The sequence below is a fragment of the Labrus mixtus genome, chromosome 1 (assembly GCF_963584025.1).
Source record: "Labrus mixtus chromosome 1, fLabMix1.1, whole genome shotgun sequence".
NCBI classification, from domain to species: Eukaryota; Metazoa; Chordata; class Actinopteri; order Labriformes; family Labridae; genus Labrus; species Labrus mixtus.
In genome coordinates, this window is record NC_083612.1 from 4,678,984 (window position 1) to 4,702,890 (window position 23,907).

Consider the following 23,907-nt stretch of genomic DNA (forward strand, 5'->3'; position numbering starts at 1 on the left):
CAGGAAGTCAACTCTGATTTTATGTGCAAAACTTCAGACACTAATGTTGCGAGACCCGAAACACCCAATGAACCCAGAAAGCATCACTGATCCGTAGGATGTGTCTTTTATCTACAGCAGCAAGATGAAATTAAATCTGACGGCAGACCAACTCCAAAACGAGTGTGAGTTATTTTTTCGAGTGTGGTTATTTAGCTTGATTTGCATTTCTTGCCTGGATTTATGAACGTGTTAATAAGTTCACTTAAATTGTTATTTTTTTGTGGTTGTTTGAAATGGAGCACACCTAAGGTTGGTTTAGATAGTTAATTACCTAAATAGATCAAATTGTGATTATTTATAGTACTGCATTAGAAGACGGAGGCTTAGGAGTGGTCGTAAATGTTTCTAGAAACTGCCTCTATTATGCAGTGGCTTTTCCCCAAGTGATGGCACTGCGGTCCTGGTTGTGAGGTCTGCAGGTCTGCAGCTCTCAGCGTGTTCTCCTGTAGTAAACAAAAGTTGCCACTAATACTACTGATGCTACTATGGCTACTGTCCTCCAACGAGAAATCCCACGGATCACCCCCTCCTGGAAAGGTACAGAGAGCAGGATTAGAGCTTTGGACCCTACTGACAGGTCAATATGTGAGAAATGAATTAAGCACATGACTGACAGGTCCTTACAGACCATCCATCACTCACCCAGCCTCCCTCCTGTACGAGCCAGGTGTGGAGCTGCTCTCTGATGACCTGAAGAAACCCGCTGAAGATGATTCCAATGTTCTCTTCATGGTTGCTGGTTATTGCCTTTAAAACCAAAACAAATTAATATTACCAACCTAAATGTTACACCTTTTTGATCCATGCTCATGACTCTGAACCAGTTGATTGACACTTCATTTGGCCAATTACGACCTTCCATTCACTGTTTCCAGCCTATATTAGCCAATGAGAGCATGAGTTGAAAGGAGATGCGTGCCCCTGTTCTGATGTATCTACAGTACAGCTAATCAATAATCAACCAATCTTCATTTGTATAGCACCAATTCAGAACAAATGTTATCTCAAGACACTTTACAAAAGAGCAGGTAAAAGATATTAATCTTTGTTATATCATCTACAAAGATCCAACATTGATCCATCGCCAGCCAATTGCAAGCGACTGTGCTGATGACTAATGTTCCTTGTAAAAGAGAAAATCAAAAGAAGATCAAAAGGTTCCCCTGTTTAAAATGAAATTGCTCATTGGGAGCTGAACACCTCTGTCCTTTTCGTTTCTTGTTCATAAAGGCTAATCAAATTAAGCCAATATAAATTCTGAACACACACTCACACTGCTCCAGGACTAACCGGGCCTGAGCACGGTTACCTCTTGTGCATGACGTCGTCATACAACACATGCTGGGCTTTACGTGAATATGAAGCGTGCTTAATTTACAAGGAACCAGCGGTCGAATCTGCGTCTGCACATCGGAGAACAACACAGAAAACATGACAGCTCCTTTACTGAATTTGTGTCTTATTTTGAGTCATGTTAGTCAGAAACAGCCAGAACACTCCGAGATTTCTCGATAATGAAGGCTGTCGACGTTGTGTACCGCCTTCATGCTTGTGCTCGTTCAGGAACTGTAACATGCTGAAGCACACCTCTTTCAACGGTGCTAGGGCCAAGGAAGTGTGCTTGAGCACAGATCGGAGCGCTCACACTAGTAAAAAAACTGGACTTTAGGGGTGAAGCGTGCTTAGGCACGGTATGGACTGCCTAGTGTGAGTGCGCTAACAGGGTGCGTTTTAGGAAATCAGAGATTTAGGAGAATGATTTACGATATTTTGGGAATTGCTTTAAAAGTATAAATAAGATGATATTTATACTTATACAGGCTATGAGTCATAATTTATTTGGATAAAACAGACAAATCTACGTCAGCTTAGACATTGAGCACCCCAACATGAATATGTGATGCTCTGTTGTGTTTGGGATTTGAAAAGTTCTGTGTATCACCTTGTAGATGAGTCTGTAGGCCAGATAGAAGAGAGCCACCACACGACCCCAGTTGATGCCATCAGCAAAGATGTTTCTGGCCACCTTCATGAAGATACCCTGGGCACAGTTGCCTGGAATCTGGTTGATGAGTCTGACATGACAGCAAGAAAAGACTTTAATGTCACAATGGATTCATTTTAGTGCTGTTAACCGAAATAATTGTTTGGTGAGCAGCACAGTGTTGTTGTTTGCTAAAAATGAGTTGTGTTTCAACATGGAGTGCCGAGGAGACACGCTGTCTCCTGGATATTTGGGCAGAGGACCATATCAGAAAGCATCGCATCATAAAACCGACGTTGTATGAAACGCTCTTGCTGCTCAAAATGTTCTGCAAACATTTATAACTGTATGAACCAAATCAATACCAGGACAACGAGTGCAGCACGCAAGATCTCCATGATTGTTTATTTTCACTTTGCGATTACCGCTTTACCTCGCCCCAGACCTTTTTGTCCAATGATTGAACGATCTTTGCACGTGTGGTTTTGTTTACAAATTCTGGGCCTCTTGTGAAAAGTGCAATGTGGAAACGAACCGCACCAAACCAAAAAGAGAAACATCGTATTTGGTCCGGACCAAAGAAAGCGTTTGAGGCAGTCCATCTTCCAGACGACTACTTCATGCCTGAGCCGACGTTCCGTCATCTTGTCATCTGTGGCCACTTGCGCACATGACGCGTGGGGGTTCCACATGATGGGAGGGAACGAAATTAAGCTTGTTATGGTAACACACCAGATATACGATATAAAGAGATTGGGCACAAACCTCGAGTTCAGGTCAAGTCTAAAGTCTCTGAGAGGGCGTGTCAAAGTGAAGTCTCTAGGTTAAATCTTTGTGCAACTTAAGAGCGACTCGAGTCCAAGTCTCAAACTTGAGTCCCCATCTCTGGTGTGTATGAAAGTTAAAGACTTATTATTCAGGCTGCAGCCTTGATGGTATTAAACTGACTTGTGCAGAAAATAAAACATAAATGAAATCGTCATTCTAAGCCGTACGAAGTATTACTTTTATACCTTTAAGTATAACCAATTCAAGGCTTTAATATTTTAATTAGTGTCTGCTGTAGGATGATATCAGTGAAAAGCTCAAAGAAATGTTTCATATTAAAAATCTTAATCTATCACAGGCCTCTGCTGACTGATCTGAGCCTAGCGTCTTTTTTTAACATGACGCTGCGCTTACTGTTGGAGCTCGGCGTTCCTGTTCAGCTCAGTGATCTGTAGCAGCTGTTCCACCATTTTTTTGACTTTTGGATCCTGTTGTTCACTCGACCTTCCTCCCAGATCCTCAGGCGACACGTGTCGACCAGGCTCCTCTGCGTTTATAAGTTCAATGACATACCTAGGACCAGTGAAGAATCAAGTCACTGGGTCTCCCTCAGGCAAAATATCCAAAAGGTCAACCTTGAGTTTATATGCGCTAATTAGCCAATGAATAATAACTTTGTATAGGAAATCTGTGATTGAATCGTTTTTATTTGGATCATTTTTCAATGTGTTAGGATGAACTTACCCTCTGAGGAGCACTGCAGCCAGATCCATGATGGGGTCATCAATGACATCTGAAGAGAAGAAAAGATTGATAATAGCGTACAGTTAGTTTAGAAACGTTTGAAAACGTATTTAAACAAAAGTATTAATATAAACTTATGCATATCTATACTACAATGATGCAGACCATGTATGAAATGAAGAAAACCATATCGGTGTTGACTTGAGCTGTTTAAAAAACGAGGAGAGACATAGGGTTGTGTCTTGCGAGAAATATGTACCGTTTTACGTAGCCCGTCTCTGTACTGTTTGATGGACTGTTTGATGGACTGGATGAAGCTAAGAGGAGAAAAAGTGAGCGTGATTGAACAAGAAGCCGGACCAGAAGAATTATTGAAAAGGCTTTTACACGTTGGAGAGAGCTTCAAGAAGTAGTGGGCTACAAGTCTGACACCGGGCTTGTAATGCTGCGGACTGGTGAATAATTTTCCCGTTTTGAATCCCCTGCAGTACTTCACACCTACGTGTGACGTAGAGGGGTGACCGGAACCTGAGGGAGACCCCACAGGAAGGAGGCCAGGTGACAAAACTCTGAGACTTCCATTGCTCTCTCTCTTTCCACGCACTGACTTCAAGTGTTCGGAGACACAAGCTCACTTCCTGTTTTATGCAACCATCTTCCTTTGTTTTAAGTTTTGGCGCGCAGGTAATCCGCGGCCGGCAGTGTTCTAAATTCCGAGCTCGGATTGTCCAGTGAACGCATCTCAGTTTCTCTGAGAGCGTCAGACTATAACAGATTATCAGAAAGATAACGGTCTTATTCCGCCCTGCAACGAAAGGACATAAACGGACATCTTTCCACTCGACGGAGAACCAACGAAGCCGCTCTTGACCTAAGGGACCCTCGCCGCCATCAAACGCCTCTGCACCAGAAACGGACAGAAGATCTGTTTTATCGCCGGACTCCTTTTTCGGGCAAAGCGATTCACAAGTGAGGCTTAATTAGGTCTGTGCAGAATTAGCTTTAGAGAGTGTTTTTAACAATTGTTTGATTGATGCAGAAACTGTAATTTTTCTCTTTGTTGGACCGTCGCGTCCTGAGTTTTACCTGTTTAAAACTCTTGTTGTTCCCGTTTCGGACCGCTGCGTCCTGTATGTGTTTAGCGTAACAGCGTTATAACCGGGTATTATTCTTCTGATCAGAAAGGCCAGTGTAAGCCTTATTAACTTGAATTGGGCCATTGGTTTGTTTCTGTAAATGAAGGGAATTACTCTGAGCTGTGGCGCGGGATTTCGGACTGTGATCCGGCCTCTTCAGGCATGGGTTTCTCTCTCTCTTTTCTCCTCCTCTTACTAACACACACACATACACACACACACATACACAGATTCCCGTGTAGACGCACATCTGGAGACTAACTCCACCACCACGCCATTACGCACATAGGCCATACACACACACACATAGAGATCTATACACTCGCGGCCATCCAGACGCCTCAGAGACACCGATCATGCAGGGCCGAACTCGGTCTCTTTTAGACATTAAGGCCACGTTAGGTCTTTGTTAGGTGTGTGCCATCGGAAGGGCGACCACGTGGGAAGAAGCAATCTCCCCCTTTTCCCCCTCCTCTCTCTGTTTCATTCACAGACACACACACACACACGCACGCACGCACGCACCCAAGTCTTTGTTAGGTGTGTGCCATCGTGAGCGACCACGTGGGTACGAAGCCATCTCCCCCCTCTCTTCTCCCCCCCCCCCCCTCTCTCTCTCTCTCACACACACACACACACACACACACACACACCTCTTCCACAAGCCTTGCTTGATAATGTTTGTTGCTTAGATTAGTTTATAATAGTTATTTGTTTGGTTAAGTTCATTGATTTTGGATTGATGTGGCCTTGTTTAAATAAATTCTGTTATAATTTAAGAGAGCAGTTGTTTGTGATTACTGGTGTATTTGCATTGTGATATAAACTGGGTGCGAGGGCTTTGTGTACGGATTTCATGCCTTCAATTTGTTAAATATAGTTATTAATTATTAATAATATTAGTAATTAAATAACTAATTTGAGACTGATTTGAGTGATATTTTGGTTATATTTCCCTGAGTACAGGGTGGTGCCACAAACGAGATTAAACATAGTTTAATGATATTTTTATTTATATTATTAATAATTAAATATAATTATTAAAGAATATAACCAAAGTTGACTTGATACAACCCCAACACCACTGTTTTAACAAACGAAGCAAATGCTCTGCATTTTAAATATGTAGATGAGGCAAAGGTAAACAAAATATTATCATCATTATCTAATTTGAAAGCAAAGGACACTTGGGGAATTGATACGGTTTTTCTTAAAAATGTTAGTGATGTTTTAACAGCCTCTGTCACTCAAATGATTAAACGGTCACTGGAGGAAAGTGTATTCCCTAGCACTCTGAAGACTGCTAATGTAACGCCTGTTCACAAATCAGGGGATAGACAGGAAGTGAGCAACTATCGTCCCATCAGTATATTGCCTGCCATTTCAAAAGTTATTGAAAAGGTTGTTGCTGAACGACTGGTAGCCCATCTTAATATTGAAAATCTACTGCACCCTATGCAATTTGGGTCTCAAGCAAACCATTCCACTGAAACGGCATGTTGCTACTTCCTTGAAGTCATTAAAGGTAGCCTTGATAAAGGAGGGGTGGTGGGTGCTGTATTTCTCAACCTGCGCAAGGCTTTCGATACAGTTAATCATTCAGTACTCATCTCCAAATTGTCTAAATTTAAACTCTCTGCTAATGTTGTTAATTGGATTCAGTCTTACCTACTTGGTCGCTCTCAGTGCGTACGGATAAATGATAAAACATCATCACTAAAAGCCTGCGTTATGGGAGTGCCACAGGGTTCCATCTTAGGACCGCTGTTGTTTAGCGCATACATCAATGATCTCCCATCTGTGTGTGATGATGTGGGGACCTTGATGTATGCAGATGACACGGTCCTATATGCATGTGGGAAAGACCCTGAACAAGTAGCTGCCAAACTGTCATTAGCAATGGAACAAGTCATAGAATGGTTACGTTATTCATGTCTGACTCTTAATACTGACAAAACTGTGGTCATGTATTTTGTGAATAAACACAAAAATGTTTTTTCCAAATATTATTGTAGGTGGGCAAATGATAAAAAAGGTTGATGAGTTTAAATACTTGAGTGTTACACTAGACCACAACCTTACTTTTAAAAGTCATATTAAAAAGATGTGCCATAAAGTTAAATATAACATAGCCAACTTTAGACATATCAGGAACTCACTTACAGTCGAAGCTTCTAAAATGTATTTGAATGCTATGATTTTTTCTTACTTTCATTCCTGTATATCATGTTGGTCTCAAGCAAACAAGACTGTCTTAAAACCCATAAGGTCACTTCATAAACAAGCCCTTAAAACTCTGGACAGGAAACCACAACAGTATCATCATTGTGATATTCTTGATAAATTAAAAATTCTAAGCTTTGACAATTCAATTTTTTATACCGATGTCCGTTTAGTGTCTAACATAATCCATGATGCTGCTCCCCACCATTGAAAAGCTTTGTGAAACTTCGCTCTGAGCTGATAAGCAGATCTTCAAGGTCTGCCTCTAACGGAGATTGCAGTATTCCTAAACGTGGCTCCGCTTTAGCACAATCTGTTTTTTTTTCTTTTAAAGCCATTAAAGAATGGAATAGTCTTCTAGCTAGTCTTAAACTTTGCACAAACGTCTGCACTTTCACCCGGGAAGTCAAAAAATGGATTTTAAGTAACTTGTGTCATCAGGGAAACTTGTACATAATGCTTTAATATCTGTACATTGTTCTATGTCTTTCTTCTATCTTGTGATGTGTGTGTGTGTGTGTGTGTGTGTGTGTGTGTGTGACTGGTTGATTTGTATTTTGCTGTTGCCATCATCTGCCCAGGGACAACAGATGGAAATTAGCTAGCTAGCTAAATCTGGTACAAAGCATCTCTTCTCTTCTGAGACTAATGTTTTTTTTTGTACACTGTCCCTGATTCAAATAAACGATAAAAAAAAAAAAAAAAAAATCTAATTGTATGTCTTTTTATACTCTGGTTGCAGCATGCACTCCCTGGATGAGGAGGAGGAGGCTCATTCTTGAGAAACAGCATGTAGGTGGCTGTCACTGAGCCATTATTTCACTGACCTGTCATTCCGGTCTATAGTGTTTATGTTTGTTTCTTTGCAGTATTGATGGGGAGGATCTTGTTCAGAAGTGCTGTGGAGATGATGTGGGCAGCTCTGAAGAAGAATTCCTTCCACTTCTTCAGTTACGCTATGTTTAATTTACTGGTAGAGAAAGCTGATGTCTACATGTAAATATAATGGAAGATCATTTGTATACACAACTTTTCTGTGACCTAGTCCATAAATAGAAAACATTTAATTGGAAACAGGGTTTAAAAACAATGATGTGATCACATGAGCATGTTAGCATCACTGCAGAAATGTTCTCTCTGCTAAGTTTACATTTGATCTAGCCCCTGTTATTAGCTATATTTGATTATATAAATCAAACTTTTACAATTCAAGATCCAGAGCGTGGATCTGTACAAGGAATGGGGTCTCAAACGTTTACTCAACATCTCGCATGCTGCAAAGAAATTGGGTAAAAAGCTACATCAGGTAAGGCTTTTCGAAAACTTGTTCTTACACTCATATCTGTTCTCTCATTTGTTTTCTAAAGATTGTATTTTCACATTCAAACCTTATTGTGTAAGGAAGAATAATTTTTCTGATCTTCTGTATCTTATAATTAGGCTGACACGGTGAAAGACCAATCATCAGTCATGGCCTGGATGAACCTCTTCTGGTTATAATACATAATGATTTTTAAAAATATATATTTTGCAGATGTTACAAAGTTCATCATCTTCAGGTATGACTCTAGTCATGCAAATGCTTGTATTCGTAATGATTTTTATACAAACACATTTTGACTTTTTCACATCAACAATGGCTAAATCATTATTATCTAGGACCATTACAAAATGTATTTAAAATGACACACTTGGCATTTATATTTTGACTCTTTCTATCTCTCCAGCTGATTTTCAAGCTGAGGACTCTGCTCACCATTATGTTATTTGGTGCAGTATGAAGAGGAAGTGAGAAGTATGTCACTAACAGAGCAGGGGTTTTCCTTCTGCCTTTTCTACCCAACCACTGCTAAACTTTACTCACATTTCACAGGGAGAAGCTGCTCCTAAACTTTCTGCCAGCTGAATGTGTAAATAAGTTCTGCATGACAACGTTAAAACATACTAGGCTAATGGTATTCAAGGCTTTGAATTACTTGAAGTTTCACTCTCGTAAGGATGCTGTTTCCACAGCAGAGGAAAACTTTCACAGAACAAAGGTGCCTCCTTTGTTAATAATAATTTTACCTAAAGAATAGTACTTTTGAAAGTTGTGTTCATATTGGAGAATAAGAGCTGCACAGCTGGACTGTAGAGCAGACATGGCTTCACATACCTTCCCCACCCACTGCGCCCAGAAGCTCCTGGCCTCCTTCTCTCTTCTCCTCTTCTCGTCCGTCAGCCATGGCTCCAAACTTTCTATCAGCTCGGGGGAAGTGAGAGGCAACCTCTGGAGTTGAAGCTGAGCTGAATAAATGAAACCAAAAATTTGCAGAAATGCAAAAGAATGCAGTTCACCGAGTGTCAATATTTATTTGTATAGCGTCAACTCATTACAAGTGTTATCTCGAGACACTAAATATCTTACTCTTTGTCTTTTTTTTTTTTTTCACCAACTTTTTATTTATTTTGAGAACCTTTACAGGTGTATATCATCCAATAAATTCATTAGGTAGTAATTCATACATCCATTTCATTGTCATAATTACAATGCAAAAATAAAATAAATAAAAAAAGAAGAGGATGACAACACAACCCTGCAAACCTGGAGTTTTCACAGTGTGAGCCAGGCTTAACTCTTAGTAGCCAAGAGGCTTTGTGAATATGGCCCCAGATTTTCAGCTGTACTCAACTCACTGCTTGATGGACGTATACCCGTTTTATGGCGGTCGGCATATTATTGTATTTTGTTTTGCCTCCTTTTCGCTGTAGGTTACGCAATTGGTGAAGTAGTCTCAATGCATGCACCTGATTGGATAGACGCATGGCTAGTCCGGGCGGCTGCTGTATTCATTTACATAGAATAGACTTCAGGTCTATTCTTGTCCGGCAAAGATCCCATAATGCATCGCGCGACTGCCTCTCCGGCTCTTCATAGGAAATGAATTTCTTCTCTCTCTCTTTCTCGACCTGCTCACTCTGGCGCACTCAACTTTGCCAGTACGCTCGCTCAACATTGCACGCTGTAACAAATGTGCCACAAAATCAACCAATCGGGAGTCAGGAAAGCTCAATTATGATTTATATTGGCCCTCTTGGCCAGATCACCCTTGTGAAAGACATCTTGGTCTCATCGGGTTAATTACCTGGTTAAATAAAGGTTAAATGAAATAAATGATAGGCTGCTTCTTCTCCAATTAGATCGCTTATTCTGTTTGAATCATTCTCTGAACAGACAGGCAGTGTATCAGAGATAACAGAAGGACTACAATACCTCTATCATGCTGTCCAGAGGGAAATAAGTGCCAGCTCTGTTCCAATTGTGGAACAGGAAACAGAGGCTGGTCCAGGATCTGGACACCCCAAAATCATCATAGAGAAAGACAAACTAAAGTCTCCTGCATTGCAAAGCGCCTTGGTGTCTCAAGAAGAACAATTTACAGGAGAATGCAAGAATTTGTCTTGTCTGTACGAGGATCACACAGCACAGTGACTGACCAAGAGCTGGACGACATTATCTCAGTTGTTAAAGCTCAGATGCCAAATGCTGGGTATCAAATGGTACAAGGCCGTTTGGTTTCAATGGGTCTCCGCGTACAGCGGTGGAGAATGATGGCATCCATGCATCGTGTTGATGCTGCAGGGATATTCTTGCGGCTCATACAACTGGAGTGTTTAGTCCAAAGAAGTTACTCTGTGCATGGCCCTCTCTCCTTGGTCCAAATTGAAACAAATCATATACTGACACAGGTACAGGAAAATATCATTTTTCAATAAATGTACATGCAGAATGTTTGTAGAAGGAAACATGTTAAAAGGAAAAAATCCAAATGAATCAAGAACAGCCTTCAGTATGTTGAAAATGTTCCCCCTTTTGAACAGGTACAATATTGTGGTCTTTGGAGGAGTGGATGGTTACTCAAGGAAGGTAATTGATGTGTTGCCATTTCTTGTTGATAATGTTATCAATTTCAAAGAGCTTATAATGAATTTAATTGATCACTACCATAGGCAGATAATCAGCTGCCTGAGATGTATAGTTTTATCATTGTAAATTTGAACAAAAAGATTATCTTTTATTCTTTAGAAAAACATGAAGAAGTGGGGAATGGTAGTCGAGTATTTTAGCAACCACTGAAAAAATGCCAAGAGTCTGAGTGAATAGACACAATGGTAGTCCAATGTTACGCTGCTAACAGAAAAGTTTAATTGGCCAGCAGAGGTCAGTGTGGCATTCCTGTATGGATCACATAAATATCACATCTAATTTAAATGTCCACCAACAAAACGCCTTTGAGGATCATTGAAATTCTTCTGTTGTGCTGAGTTAAGTCTACTTGCCTTCCTAACAGTGGTTAATAATTCAGGTGCTGCTGGATGTCTGCTTGTGTATTTCAGATACAATTTATGTACGAGTCATATCTTGATCAACTGAAAAATGTGGGTGTTCAGCACATGTAGCAGTAGTATTTGACAAGTTTTATGATATAAATACAAAACGCTGTAAAAATAAATCTGTTGCAATGCCCTATTGGAATATGAAGAAACTGCCTGTATTTCCTTTCATGGTATTTTATAAACACTCAGCTCTATGACCAGCTGAGTCGTATCCAAGACATTACATTGAAGTTCAATATATATCATGTTTTATTGCAGATCTTGCATTTGGATGTTACAACAAATAATAGAGCATCAACTGCTTTCTCATTCTTCCTGAGATCAACCCCAAAAAAAAATAAGAATTTAGTTAAGAATCTAAGTTAAGAATTAAGAATCTTTAGTTTCTGGACAGTCAATTAGAAAATCATTGGACTTAACTTTGTCTTTTAAATAAATTGTCAAATTTTCGTCTGATTTTATGTGCAAAACTTCAGACACTAAAATGACACAATCAAGACAATCTGAGATTCTTATGTTTGTATTATTTTAGTCTTCAAGACAAAAATGAGCCATAGATATTAGAACTATTGGTTTCAATGTGATTGAAAAGAAATGACAGGAGACAGTCTGGCTTTAGACCGTCAATAACAACAACTACTCTATCATTCATCAAGGCAGGAGAGCAGCCCAAACTACATCTCAGAGCTGCAGCTGGCCTTCTCTCCACCGCACAGGACTGGCAGCTAACTGGTTGACCTGGGAAAGCAACTGAAGTTTCCAGCACACATCGCAGAAACATCATTACGACCAGATATCGTCATTTTATCGGAGGCCTAAAGACAGCTTGCCCTGAGAGAAATGACTGTGCCCTGGCCAGATACCAGGGACTTCCTGAGTGTAGCCGGAAACGAGGGCGGAAAGCGAACTGTTACCCATTTGAAGTAAGCTGCTGAGGCTTTGCAGGCCGCTCTCTCCACAGAGTCTACACCCTGCTGGGTATGAGAGGGTCACTGAGGAGAACAGCCATCAGGACTGCAACGGGGGCAGCAGAGAAAGTCTCCAGGTGGCTGTGGATAGAAAGGGGGGATTCATGGCCTAATGCTGCTGGGACGCAAGTCGGGGGCTTGATCAACACGCCTGGGCGAGGACGCATGATGTTGCGAGACCCGAAACACCCAATGAACCCAGAAAACATCACTGATCCGTAGGATGTGTCTTTTATCTACAGCAGCAAGATGAAATTAAATCTGACGGCAGACCAACTCCACAACGAGTGTGAGTTATTTTTTCGAGTGTGGTTATTTAGCTTGATTTGCATTTCTTGCCTGGATTTATGAACGTGTTAATAAGTTCACTTAAATTGTTATTTTTTTGTGGTTGTTTGAAATGGAGCACACCTAAGGTTGGTTTAGATGGTTAATTACCTAAATAGATCAAATTGTGATTATTTATAGTACTGCATTGGAAGACGGAGGCTTAGGAGTGGTCGCAAATGTTTCTAGAAACTGCCTCTATTATGCAGTGGCTTTTCCCCAAGTGATGGCACTGCGGTCCTGGTTGTGAGGTCTGCAGGTCTGCAGCTCTCAGCGTGTTCTCCTGTAGTAAACAAAAGTTGCCACTAATACTACTGATGCTACTATGGCTACTGTCCTCCAACGAGAAATGCCAAGGATCACCCCCACCTGGAAAGGTACAGAGAGCAGGATTAGAGCTTTGAACCCTACTGACAGGTCAATATGTGAGAAATGAATTAAGCACATGACTGACAGGTCCTTACAGACCATCCATCACTCACCCAGCCTCCCTGCTGTACGAGCCAGGTGTGGAGCTGCTCTCTGATGACCTGAAGAAACCAGCTGATGATGATTTCGATGTTCTCTTCATGGTTGCTGGTTATTGCCTTTAAAACCAAAACAAATTAATATTACCAACCTAAATGTTACACCTTTTTGATCCATGCTCATGACTCTGAACCAGTTGATTGACACTTCATTTGGCCAATTACGACCTTCCATTCACTGTTTCCAGCCTATATTAGCCAATGAGAGCATGAGTTGAAAGGAGATGCGTGCCCCTGTTCTGATGTATCTACAGTACAGCTAATCAATAATCAACCAATCTTCATTTGTATAGCACCAATTCAGAACAAATGTTATATCAAGACACTTTACAAAAGAGCAGGTAAAAGATATTAATCTTTGTTATATCATCTACAAAGATCCAACATTGATCCATCGCCAGCCAATTGCAAGCGACTGTGCTGATGACTAATGTTCCTTGTAAAAGAGAAAATCAAAAGAAGATCAAAAGGTTCCCCTGTTTAAAATGAAATTGCTCGTTGGGAGCTGAACACCTCTGTCCTTTTCGTTTCTTGTTCATAAAGGCTAATCAAATTAAGCCAATAAAAATTCTGAACACACACTCACACTGCTCCAGGACTAACCGGGCCTGAGCACGGTTACCTCTTGTGCATGACGTCGTCATACAACACATGCTGGGCTTTACGTGAATATGAAGCGTGCTTAATTTACAAGGAACCAGCGGTCGAATCTGCGCCTGCACATCGGAGAACAACACAGAAAACATGACAGCTCCTTTACTGAATTTGTGTCTTATTTTGAGTCATGTTAGTCAGAAACAGCCAGAACACTCCGAGATTTCTCAATAATGAAGGCTGTCGACGTTGTGTACCGCCTTCATGCTTGTGCTCGTTCAGGAACTGTAACATGCTGAAGCACACCTCTTTCAAGGGTGCTAGGGCCAAGGAAGTGTGCTTGAGCACAGATCGGAGCGCTCACAGTAGTAAAAAAACTGGACTTTAGGGGTGAAGCGTGCTTAGGCACGGTATGGACTGCCTAGTGTGAGTGCGCTAACAGGGTGCGTTTTAGGAAATCAGAGATTTAGGAGAATGATTTATGATATTTTGGGAATTGCTTTAAAAGTATAAATAAGATGATATTTATACTTATACAGGCTATGAGTCATAATTTATTTGGATAAAACAGACAAATCTACGTCAGCTTAGACATTGAGCACCCCAACATGAATATGTGATGCTCTGTTGTGTTTGGGATTTGAAAAGTTCTGTGTATCACCTTGTAGATGAGTCTGTAGGCCAGATGGAAGAGAGCCACCACACGACCCCAGTTGATGCCATCAGCAAAGATGTTTCTGGCCACCTTCATGAAGATACCCTGGGCACAGTTGCCTGGAACCTGGTTGATGAGTCTGACATGACAGCAAGAAAAGACTTTAATGTCACAATGGATTCATTTTAGTGCTGTTAACCGAAATAATTGTTTGGTTAGCAGCACAGTGTTGTTGTTTGCTAAAAATGAGTTGTGTTTCAACATGGAGTGCCGAGGAGACACGCTGTCTCCTGGATATTTGGGCAGAGGACCATATCAGAAAGCATTGCATCATAAAACCGACGTTGTATGAAACGCTCTTGCTGCTCAAAATGTTCTGCAAACGTTTGCAACTGTATGAACCAAATCAATACCAGGACAACGAGTGCAGCACGCAAGATCTCCATGATTGTTCATTTTCACTTTGCCATTACCGCTTTACCTCGCCCCAGACCTTTTTGTCCAATGATTGAACGATCTTTGCACACATGTTGTTATGGTTCATCCTTAGCAGCCCCTCCCTTCCTCATGTTTGTTGTTAGTTTTCGGCTGTTTGTCTCTACCCTCTGTTTCTCCTCCCCTGTGTTTCAGGTGTGTGTGAGTGCTGGTGGGCGTGGTTTTCTCCCCAGGCAGCCCAGGTGCAATCAATCATCCTCATCTGCAACAGTTTATCTACTCCGGTCCTTTCACCACTTATACAATATCTCTCTGTGGTATTTACCTTGTTTTTGGCCGACATCGCTGAGTATCGTTCTGTGTGAACTACTAGTGTGTTGCTACCCTCTACCTCTGTGTCTCTCTGCCTCAGTGCCTGGTGTTTTGTGCTCGTGCCTGCCCGCCTACTCGTGGAAGTCTCTACCTTTGTGGATTTTGTTTTTCTCGCACTTTTGGCATTGTGTTTTTTTGTTGTCGCTCATTAAAGAGTGTTTGGATTGTGCCTCTGTGTCCGGAGTTTTGCTTTTGGGTCCGTACTCTCGTGCCGAGTCATAACACATGTGGTTTTGTTTACAAATTCTGGACCTCTTACAAAAAGTGCAATGTGGAAACGAACCGCACCAAACCAAAAAGAGAAACATCGTATTTGGTCTGGAAAAAGACAAAGAAAGCGAACTAAAGGACTTGGTGGGGGAGATGTACAGGGCTTCTACTACACATTATGAGTTTGAGGCAGTCCATCTTCTAGACGACTACCTCATGCCTGAGCCAACGTTCCGTAGCAGCTCCAGGTGACATGCTCATCATCTTGTCATCTGTGGCCACTCGCGCACATGACGCGTGAGGGTTCCACATGATGGGAGGGAATGAGATTAAGCTTGTTATGGTAACACACCAGATATACGATATAAAGAGATTGGGCACAAACCTCGAGTTCAGGTCAAGTCTAAAGTCTCTGAGAGGGCGTGTCAAAGTGAAGTCTCTAGGTTAAATCTTTGTGCAACTTAAAGAGCCCATATTCTGCCCTTTTTGGGGTTCGTATATTTAATCTATGTATCTACTTTTGTACGTTCACAATAGGTAAAGCCCTAAAAAAGTGTCTGTTTTCATGTACTGCTCCTCCTTGCTCCCTCTACGCTCTGAGTCCGTCAGCTACACTCTGCTGAGCCCACACTGTTAGACCCCACGTGGGCCAAGTCTGCTCTGATTGGTCTGCCGATCCGCTCTGTCGTTATTGGTCAGTTGCTCAGCATGGTTCTCAGAAATGTCCCGCCTCTTTTACCATATTGGGAATGCAGCCACTGGCTCCGTCCGAGGGGAGCATAAACATTAGCACCTTAGCTCTACTGTGCTACCGCAGGCTACGGCATATCGTGGGCGTGCTACAGAAGTTAACGGGCATGCAACATGAGCTGCTGGGCTTACCACAACGAGCCAATGGGCTTAGATCAGTGATATCACACTGACAATGACGCCGGACTGACAAATATTTATCGAGGGGGGCTAGAACCGAGCGTTACATGCAGCTAATGCTACAGCTAACAGGAGGACGTAGGAGAAGGCGCGTTTCCGCGGACTTTGAATTTTTGCAAATAGATGTGCCTAAACATGCACAGGACACATGGAAAACACACTAAAGAGCATATAAAACCAGAAAAAGCATAATATGGGACCTTTAAGAGCGACTCGAGTCCAAGTCTCAAACTCGAGTCCCCATCTCTGGTGTGTATGAAAGTTAAAGACTTATTATTCAGGCTGCAGCCTTGATGGTATTAAACTGACTTGTGCAGAAAATAAAACATAAATGAAAGCGTCATTCTAAGCCGTACGAAGTATTACTTTTATACCTTTAAGTATAACCAATTCAAGGCTTTAATATTTTAATTAGTGTCTGCTGTAGAATGATATCAGTGAAAAGCTCAAAGAAATGTTTCATATTAAAAATCTTAATCTATCACAGGCCTCTGCTGACTGATCTGAGCCTAGCGTCTTTTTTTATCATGACGCTGCGCTTACTGTTGGAGCTCGGTGTTCCTGTTCAGCTCATCAGCGATCTTTAGCAGCTGTTCCACCATTTCTTTGACTTTTGGATCCTGTTGTTCACTCGACCTTCCTCCCAGATCTTCAGGCGACACGTGTCGACTGGGCTCCTGGGCGTTTATACGTTCAATCACATACCTAGGACCAGTGAAGAATCAAGTCACTGGGTCTCCCTCAGGCAAAATATCCAAAAGGTCAACCTTGAGTTTATATGAGCTAATTAGCCAATGAATAATAACTTTGTATAGGAAATCTGTGATTGAATCGTTTTTATTTGGATCATTTTTCAATGTGTTAGGATGAACTTACCCTCTGAGGAGCACTGCTCCCTGATCAATGATGGGGTCATCAATGACATCTGAAGAGAAGAAAAGATTGATAATAGCGTACAGTTAGTTTAGAAACGTTTGAAAACGTATTTAAACAAAAGTATTAATATAAACTCTTCACTTAGGCATATCTTAACTACAATGATGCAGACCATGTATGAAATGAAGAAAACCATATCGGTGTTGACTTGAGCTGTTTAAAAAACAAGAGGAGAGACATAGGGCTGTGTCTTGCGAGAAGTATGTACCGTTTTACGACTACAGTCAGCAGCACTTATGCTATTAAGATACGTAGCCCGTCTCTGTACTGTTTGATGGACTGTTTGATGGACTGGATGAAGCTAAGAGGAGAAAAAGTGAGTGTGATCGAACAAGAAGCCGGACCAGAGGAATTATTGAAAAGGCTTTTACACGTTGGAGAGAGCTTCAAGAAATAGTGGGCTACAAGTCTGACACCGGGCTTGTAATGCTGCGGACTGGTGAATAATTTTCTCGTTTGAAACTGTGTATCATAGTTACAGAGTTGTTTCACCAAACACCCATTCAATCTATCTCGACAGGTAGCTGACGTTATCACATAACGACCAGAATAGCGTTAGTGTCCCCTGATGAGTAAGCAACGCATGCTAACATTTTTCAGGCAGACTTTGACTGATGCAGGGCGAGAAAAGTTGTCGACCTGTTAGTGAAGTTTAGCCCGTAGCATGATCATAAGGACAACAAATTGTCCCGGGTTCAGGTCCTGTTGCTACTTATCTGAGCAGCCTTTGGGGCTACGACGGAGGATTAGGGTCACATTAAAGAAAATAAAATCTTAATTTACGAGATTAATCTCTTAGATTTACGAGAATAAAGTCGTAATTTTACAAGATTAATTTGCAAATTTACGAGTTCGAGACCAGCCTGCGCGAAAGTGACGAAAGGAGAAACCTTAACGCCTTTAAAGAATAAAATAATAAAATCGTTATTTTAGTCTATATCAGAAGAGCAGCAGCATCCTGTTCTCAAATGACAAACATGGAGCATCTTGTCCAAAAGGTTTCACTAATAAGGAAATAGGATACTTCCTTGTGTAGTCGGTAAAATACAGTTAGTTCAAGAGAAGTTTTCACTACAACTTGCGAGACCTTGTTTATCTGTGAAATGATGAACAGGACACAAACTGGCTCTGCACATGAGACACTTTAACAAGGCAGACCGATAACAGACACAAATAGTTGTGTTGGGGCTTCACTCATGCAGATATGAAACTACACACGCTTTTGACACATCATCATCTTCACATTGTATTTACAATATCTGGACCCTGAAAAGAAACTGAAAGAAACTGAAGAAAGAAAAACACTGACTTGGAGGAAGTTGTCTGCAGAGGACAAGACTTTAAGAGTTCTACTTTCATCATTTTCACGCAGGCTTGTCTCAAACTCGTTAATATACAAGATTATTCTCGTATATTTACGACTTTATTCTTGTAAATGTACGAATTTAAACTCGTAAATTTAAAGGGGTCATATTATGCTTTTCTGGTTTTATGAATCCAAGATGGCAGCGCGCACGCATGCTGCGGCTCACGCCTCTCCCTTTTTGTGCTATTTTCTGTGTGCAAATTGCTGCTATAGCCGCCAGGACTTACTCGACATTGGTTTCCGGCACAAGTTACCTATCACAGGCGACTTTCAGCGCACTCACAGTATACCCGACGACGTCGCGAGACCACCGGGCTCTCCGTGGATTGTTATCGGGTCCAGCAGGCGGTGGAGACAGCGGAGGGAGTGAAAGCAGAAGCGAGGACGCCGGTCAGGCCTTCTGGTGAAACTCAGGACACAGCCACACCAGCCTCCTCTGCCCAGTATGTTCCTCACAAACGCGAGATCAATGGCTCACAAGATGGACGAGCTGGAACTACAAATGGCTGGGAATCGCTATGTTCGTAACTGCTGTGTTATGATTATAACTGCGGATATGATGATCACCCGCGGATCCCCGACGCTGCAGTACAGCTAGCAGGCCCCACTCTCCACCGCTGGGACAGAAACAAAGACTCTGGTAAGAGCAGAGGGGGGGGGTCTCTGCATTTACGTACAGAACGACTGGTCCAACAATAGCATAATCATAGATAAATACTGTTCCCCGGACATAGAATCCATGTCAGTTGAATGCAGACCATTTTTCTTACCCAGAGAGCTAACGGTAGTGATTGTTACGGCTGTGTATATACCTCCGGATGCTAATGTTAGCACAGCTCTCTCCACCCTGCTAAACACAGTAAACACACAGCTGCGTGCTCACCCCGGTGGAGTTCACATTATAGCTGGGGATTTTAATCAGGCAAACCTTAAGACGGTTCTCCCGAAATTCTTTCTGCACGTTAAGTGTCCAACCAGGGGTGCAAACGCACTTGATCATGTTTACTCTAACATCAAGCACGCATACAGAGCCATACCTCTCCCTCACCTAGGCCAGTCAGACCACCTCTCTCTGCTCCTTACCCCGGCATACGCCCCTCTCAGGAGGAGAACCACACCCCTTACAAAGACTGTAACAACTTGTCCTGAGGATGCACTTTCTCAGCTACAGGACTGCTTTGCTAATACCCAGTGGGATGTATTTGAACATCAGGACCTGGCAGAACACACAGAGACAGTACTGACCTACATCAAGTACTGCATTGAAAATGTCACTGTTGAAAAAAGCAACCCGGGTTTTTCGCAACCAGAAACCCTGGATGACCAGCCAGGTCCGAATGCTGCTTAGAAACCGCGACTCTGCCTTCAGGTCAGGTGATAGAGCGCTGTACAGTGCTTCTAGAGCCGACCTGAAGAGAGGAATCAAGGATGCTAAGTCGGCCTACAGGAGGAGGATAGAGGACCACCTCTCTGACAACAACCCACGACAGGTGTGGCAAGGCATACAACAAATCACAAACTTCAGGGGCTGCAACATCACACCTGGGAACTCAGACGCCTCGCTGGCAGAGGAGCTGAACTGCTTCTTCGCAAGGTTTGAGAAAACTGAGCGCCACACAGCCACACCACCTCAGCCTCCACCAGCACATAGCACCGTCACACTCACTGTACAGGAGCACGAAGTGAGACGGGTGCTAAGAGCAATAAACCCCAGGAAGGAAGACCAGCTCTCACAAGTCTTCACCTGCATCTTCAACCTCTCTCTGTCACAAGCCACCATTCCATCCTGCCTGAAATCAGCCACAATCATCCCAAGAAATCAACCACGGACAGACTCAACGACTACCGTCCAGTTGCTCTAACACCGGTCATCATGAAGTGCTTTGAGAGGCTGGTTTTACACCACATCAAAGCCAGCCTTCCTCAGACCTTCGACCCACACCAGTTTGCTTATAGAGCAAACAGATCCACAGAGGACACCATAGCCATAGCTCTCCACACTGCGCTGAGCCACCTGGAACACCAGGGGAGCTATGTAAGGCTACTTTTCATTGACTACAGCTCAGCCTTCAACACAATCATCCCGGACATTCTGGTTAAAAAACTGTCGGACATAGGCCTCCACTCACACACCTGCTCATGGATAAAAGACTTCCTCACAGACCGTCCCCAGACTGTTAAACTTGGCCCCCACGTCTCCTCCACCCGCACACTCAGCACCGGCACTCCACAGGGGTGTGTGCTGAGCCCACTACTGTACTCCCTCTACACATACGACTGTAGCCCAACCCACCCCGGTAACACCATCGTCAAGTTCGCAGACGATACCACTGTGGTTGGACTAATCTCAGGGGGAGACGAGTCTGCATACAGGGATGAGATCCTGAAGTTGACAACGTGGTGTTCAGTGAACAACCTGGCACTGAACACCACGAAAACAAAGGAAATCATCTTCGACTTCAGGAAGCACCGTGCAGACCCAGCTCCCCTCCACATCAACGGTGTTTGTGTAGAGAGGGTCCAAACCTTCAAGTTCCTGGGCACCCTCATCTCTGCTGACCTCTCCTGGACTCCCAACATCTCTGAGATCACCAAGAAGGCACAGCAGCGCCTGCACTTCCTGAGAGTGCTCAGGGAGAACAACCTGAATGAGAAGCTGCTGGTGAACTTCTACCGCTCTTCCATCGAGAGCCTGCTGCTGTACTGCATCACAGTGTGGTACGCCAGCTGCACTGAAGCAGACAGAAAGGGGCTTCAGAGAGTAATAAACACCGCACAAAAGATCATCGGCTGCACACTCCCCTCACTTAAGGACATGTATAACTCCTGCTGCCTGAACAGAGCAAAAAACATTGTAAAGGACAGCTCGCACCCCGGCTTTCATCTGTTCGACATGTTGCCCTCTGGCAGACGCTACAGCTCTGTCAGAGCACGGACAAACAGACTCAAGGACAGCTTCCTCCCCAGAGCCATAACCACACTGAACCTGGACATGCGTTGACCGTCCCACCCTCACCACACATACTGTGCAATATTTATTTTATATTTCTGCAATATCTTACACCTCATACTGTGCAATATTTATTTTATATTTCTGAAATATTTTACATTTCATACTGTGCAATATTTATTTTATATTTCTGCAATATCTATTTATATTCTGTTATGCTACTACCTGTAAATAACTCCAACCATACATTGCCCATCTTACCTTTCTTCTTGTTTTTAGCTGTGGATGCTTGTATGTGTGTGCACTTTAAGGTGAAGCCAAATAATTTTGTTGTACAATTGTATAATGACAATAAAGACATTCTCTTCTATTCTATTTATATGCTCTTTAGTGTGTTTTCCAAGTGTCCTGTGCATGTTTAGGCACATCTATTTGCAAAAATTCAAAGTCCGCGGAAACGCAGCTTCTCCTACATCCTCCTGTTAGCTGCAGCATTAGCTGCATGTAACGCTCAGTTCTAGCCCCCCTCGAAAGAAATTTGCCAGTGTGACGTCATTGTCAGTGTGATATCACTGCACAGTAGTGCTAAGGTGCTAATGTTTTTGCTCCCCTCGGAGCCAAAGTGGCTGCATTCCAAATATGGTAAAAGGGCCGTGACATATCCGAGAACCGTGCTGAGCGACTGACCAATCACAACAGAGCCGACAGGCCGACCAATCAGATCAGACTTGGCACACGTGGGGACTCTGACCGTGGGCACTTCAGAGCCTTAGAGAGAGAGTCAGAAGCGAGCCGGTGCATGGAGCGGCAGTACATGAAAACAGACACTTTTTTAGAACTTTAGCTATTGTGAACATACTTTAGTAGGTACATAGATTAAATATACGAACCCCAAAAAGGAACTAATATGACCTCTTTAAGAGAATAATCTAGTAAATTTAGAAATGTCTTTAACGTGGCCCTAATTCTCTGCGTATGGGGCTAACGTTCTCGCAGGTCAAAAGTTTTGCCCTCATGTTGCTGTTGAAACTAACTATACATACTCTGTACAGTTGTATCAACTAGCATACTGACTTCGAACTTTATACCAGCTTTCTAAAAAGGCGATCAGCATGATCTCCAGCGAGGGACAAATGAAACCTCCATCCCTGCCACAGTCCAGTCTTACATAGTCAGACAGGGGACAGGTATGTTTTCAAGGAGTAACGTTATCTAATCCTTTACTGTCACTGAATGGTAAAATGGAATATTCTACTTTTCAGGATTCAGGAAAGATGTGTATGCTGCCTGAGGTGTTCAGCCACTGAATGAGGAAGATGAGGAGGCTGATGTCTTAGAATATAGGTTTGAATAAAAAGTTTGACTTAAATCTTGAACGTGCAAACACATTGTTGTGTTGACTGAATAGTAAGAATATAATTGAATCTTTTTATACTCTGGTTGCAGCATGCACTCCCTGGATGAGGAGGAGGAGGCTCATTCTTGAGAAACAGCATGTAGGTGGCTGTCACTGAGCCATTATTTCACTGACCTGTCATTCCGGTCTATAGTGTTTATGTTTGTTTCTTTGCAGTATTGATGGGGAGGATCTTGTTCAGAAGTGCTGTGGAGATGATGTGGGCAGCTCTGAAGAAGAATTCCTTCCACTTCTTCAGTTACGCTATGTTTAATTTACTGGTAGAGAAAGCTGATGTCTACATGTAAATATAATGGAAGATCATTTGTATACACAACTTTTCTGTGACCTAGTCCATAAATATAAAACATTTAATTGAAAACAGGGTTTAAAAAAAAATGACGTGATCACATGAGCATGTTAGCATCACTGCAGAAATGTTCTCTCTGCTAAGTTTACATTTGATCTAGCCCCTGTTACAAAGTTCATCATCTTCAGGTATGACTCTAGTCATGCAAATGCTTGTATTTGTAATGATTTTTATACAAAAACATTTTGACTTTTTCACATCAACAATGGCTAAATCATTATTATCTAGGACCATTACAAAATGTATTTAAAATGACACACTTTATATTTTGACTCTTTCTATCTCTCCAGCTGATTTTCAAGCTGAGGACTCTGCTCACCTTTATGTTATTAGGTGCAGTATGAAGAGGAAGTGAGAAGTATGTCACTAACAGAGCAGGGGTTTTCCTTCTGCCTTTTCTACCCAACTTCAGATTTTGGAGAACTCTACAGACATGGCTTCACATACCTTCCCCACCCACTGCGCCCAGAAGCTCCTGGCCTTCTCCTCTCTTCTCCTCTTCTCGTCCGTCAGCCATGGCTCCAAACTTTCTGTCAGCTGGGGGGAAGTGAGAGGCAACCTCTGGAGTTGAAGCTGAGCTGAATAAATGAAACCAAT

The 23,907-nt window shown here is 42.4% G+C and overlaps 2 protein-coding genes across 2 annotated transcripts; both read right to left on the minus strand.

The window, feature by feature from the left end:
• Window positions 1–9,176, minus strand: LOC132991663 (apoptosis regulator BAX-like). The gene is made up of 6 exons (XM_061060887.1): window positions 9,053–9,176; window positions 3,539–3,587; window positions 3,209–3,367; window positions 1,985–2,117; window positions 685–789; window positions 1–571 (listed from the first exon to the last, which is right to left on the minus strand). The coding sequence occupies exons 1-6, from the start codon at window positions 9,120–9,122 to the stop codon at window positions 473–475; spliced, it is 615 nt and encodes a 204-aa protein (XP_060916870.1). The 5' UTR covers window positions 9,123–9,176; the 3' UTR covers window positions 1–472.
• Window positions 9,177–11,060: 1,884 nt separating this feature from the next.
• On the minus strand, window positions 11,061–23,907 carry LOC132990870 (apoptosis regulator BAX-like). Its single transcript, XM_061059741.1, has 6 exons — window positions 23,758–23,907; window positions 17,169–17,217; window positions 16,836–16,997; window positions 14,352–14,484; window positions 13,052–13,156; window positions 11,061–12,938 (listed from the first exon to the last, which is right to left on the minus strand). The coding sequence occupies exons 1-6, from the start codon at window positions 23,825–23,827 to the stop codon at window positions 12,840–12,842; spliced, it is 618 nt and encodes a 205-aa protein (XP_060915724.1). The 5' UTR covers window positions 23,828–23,907; the 3' UTR covers window positions 11,061–12,839.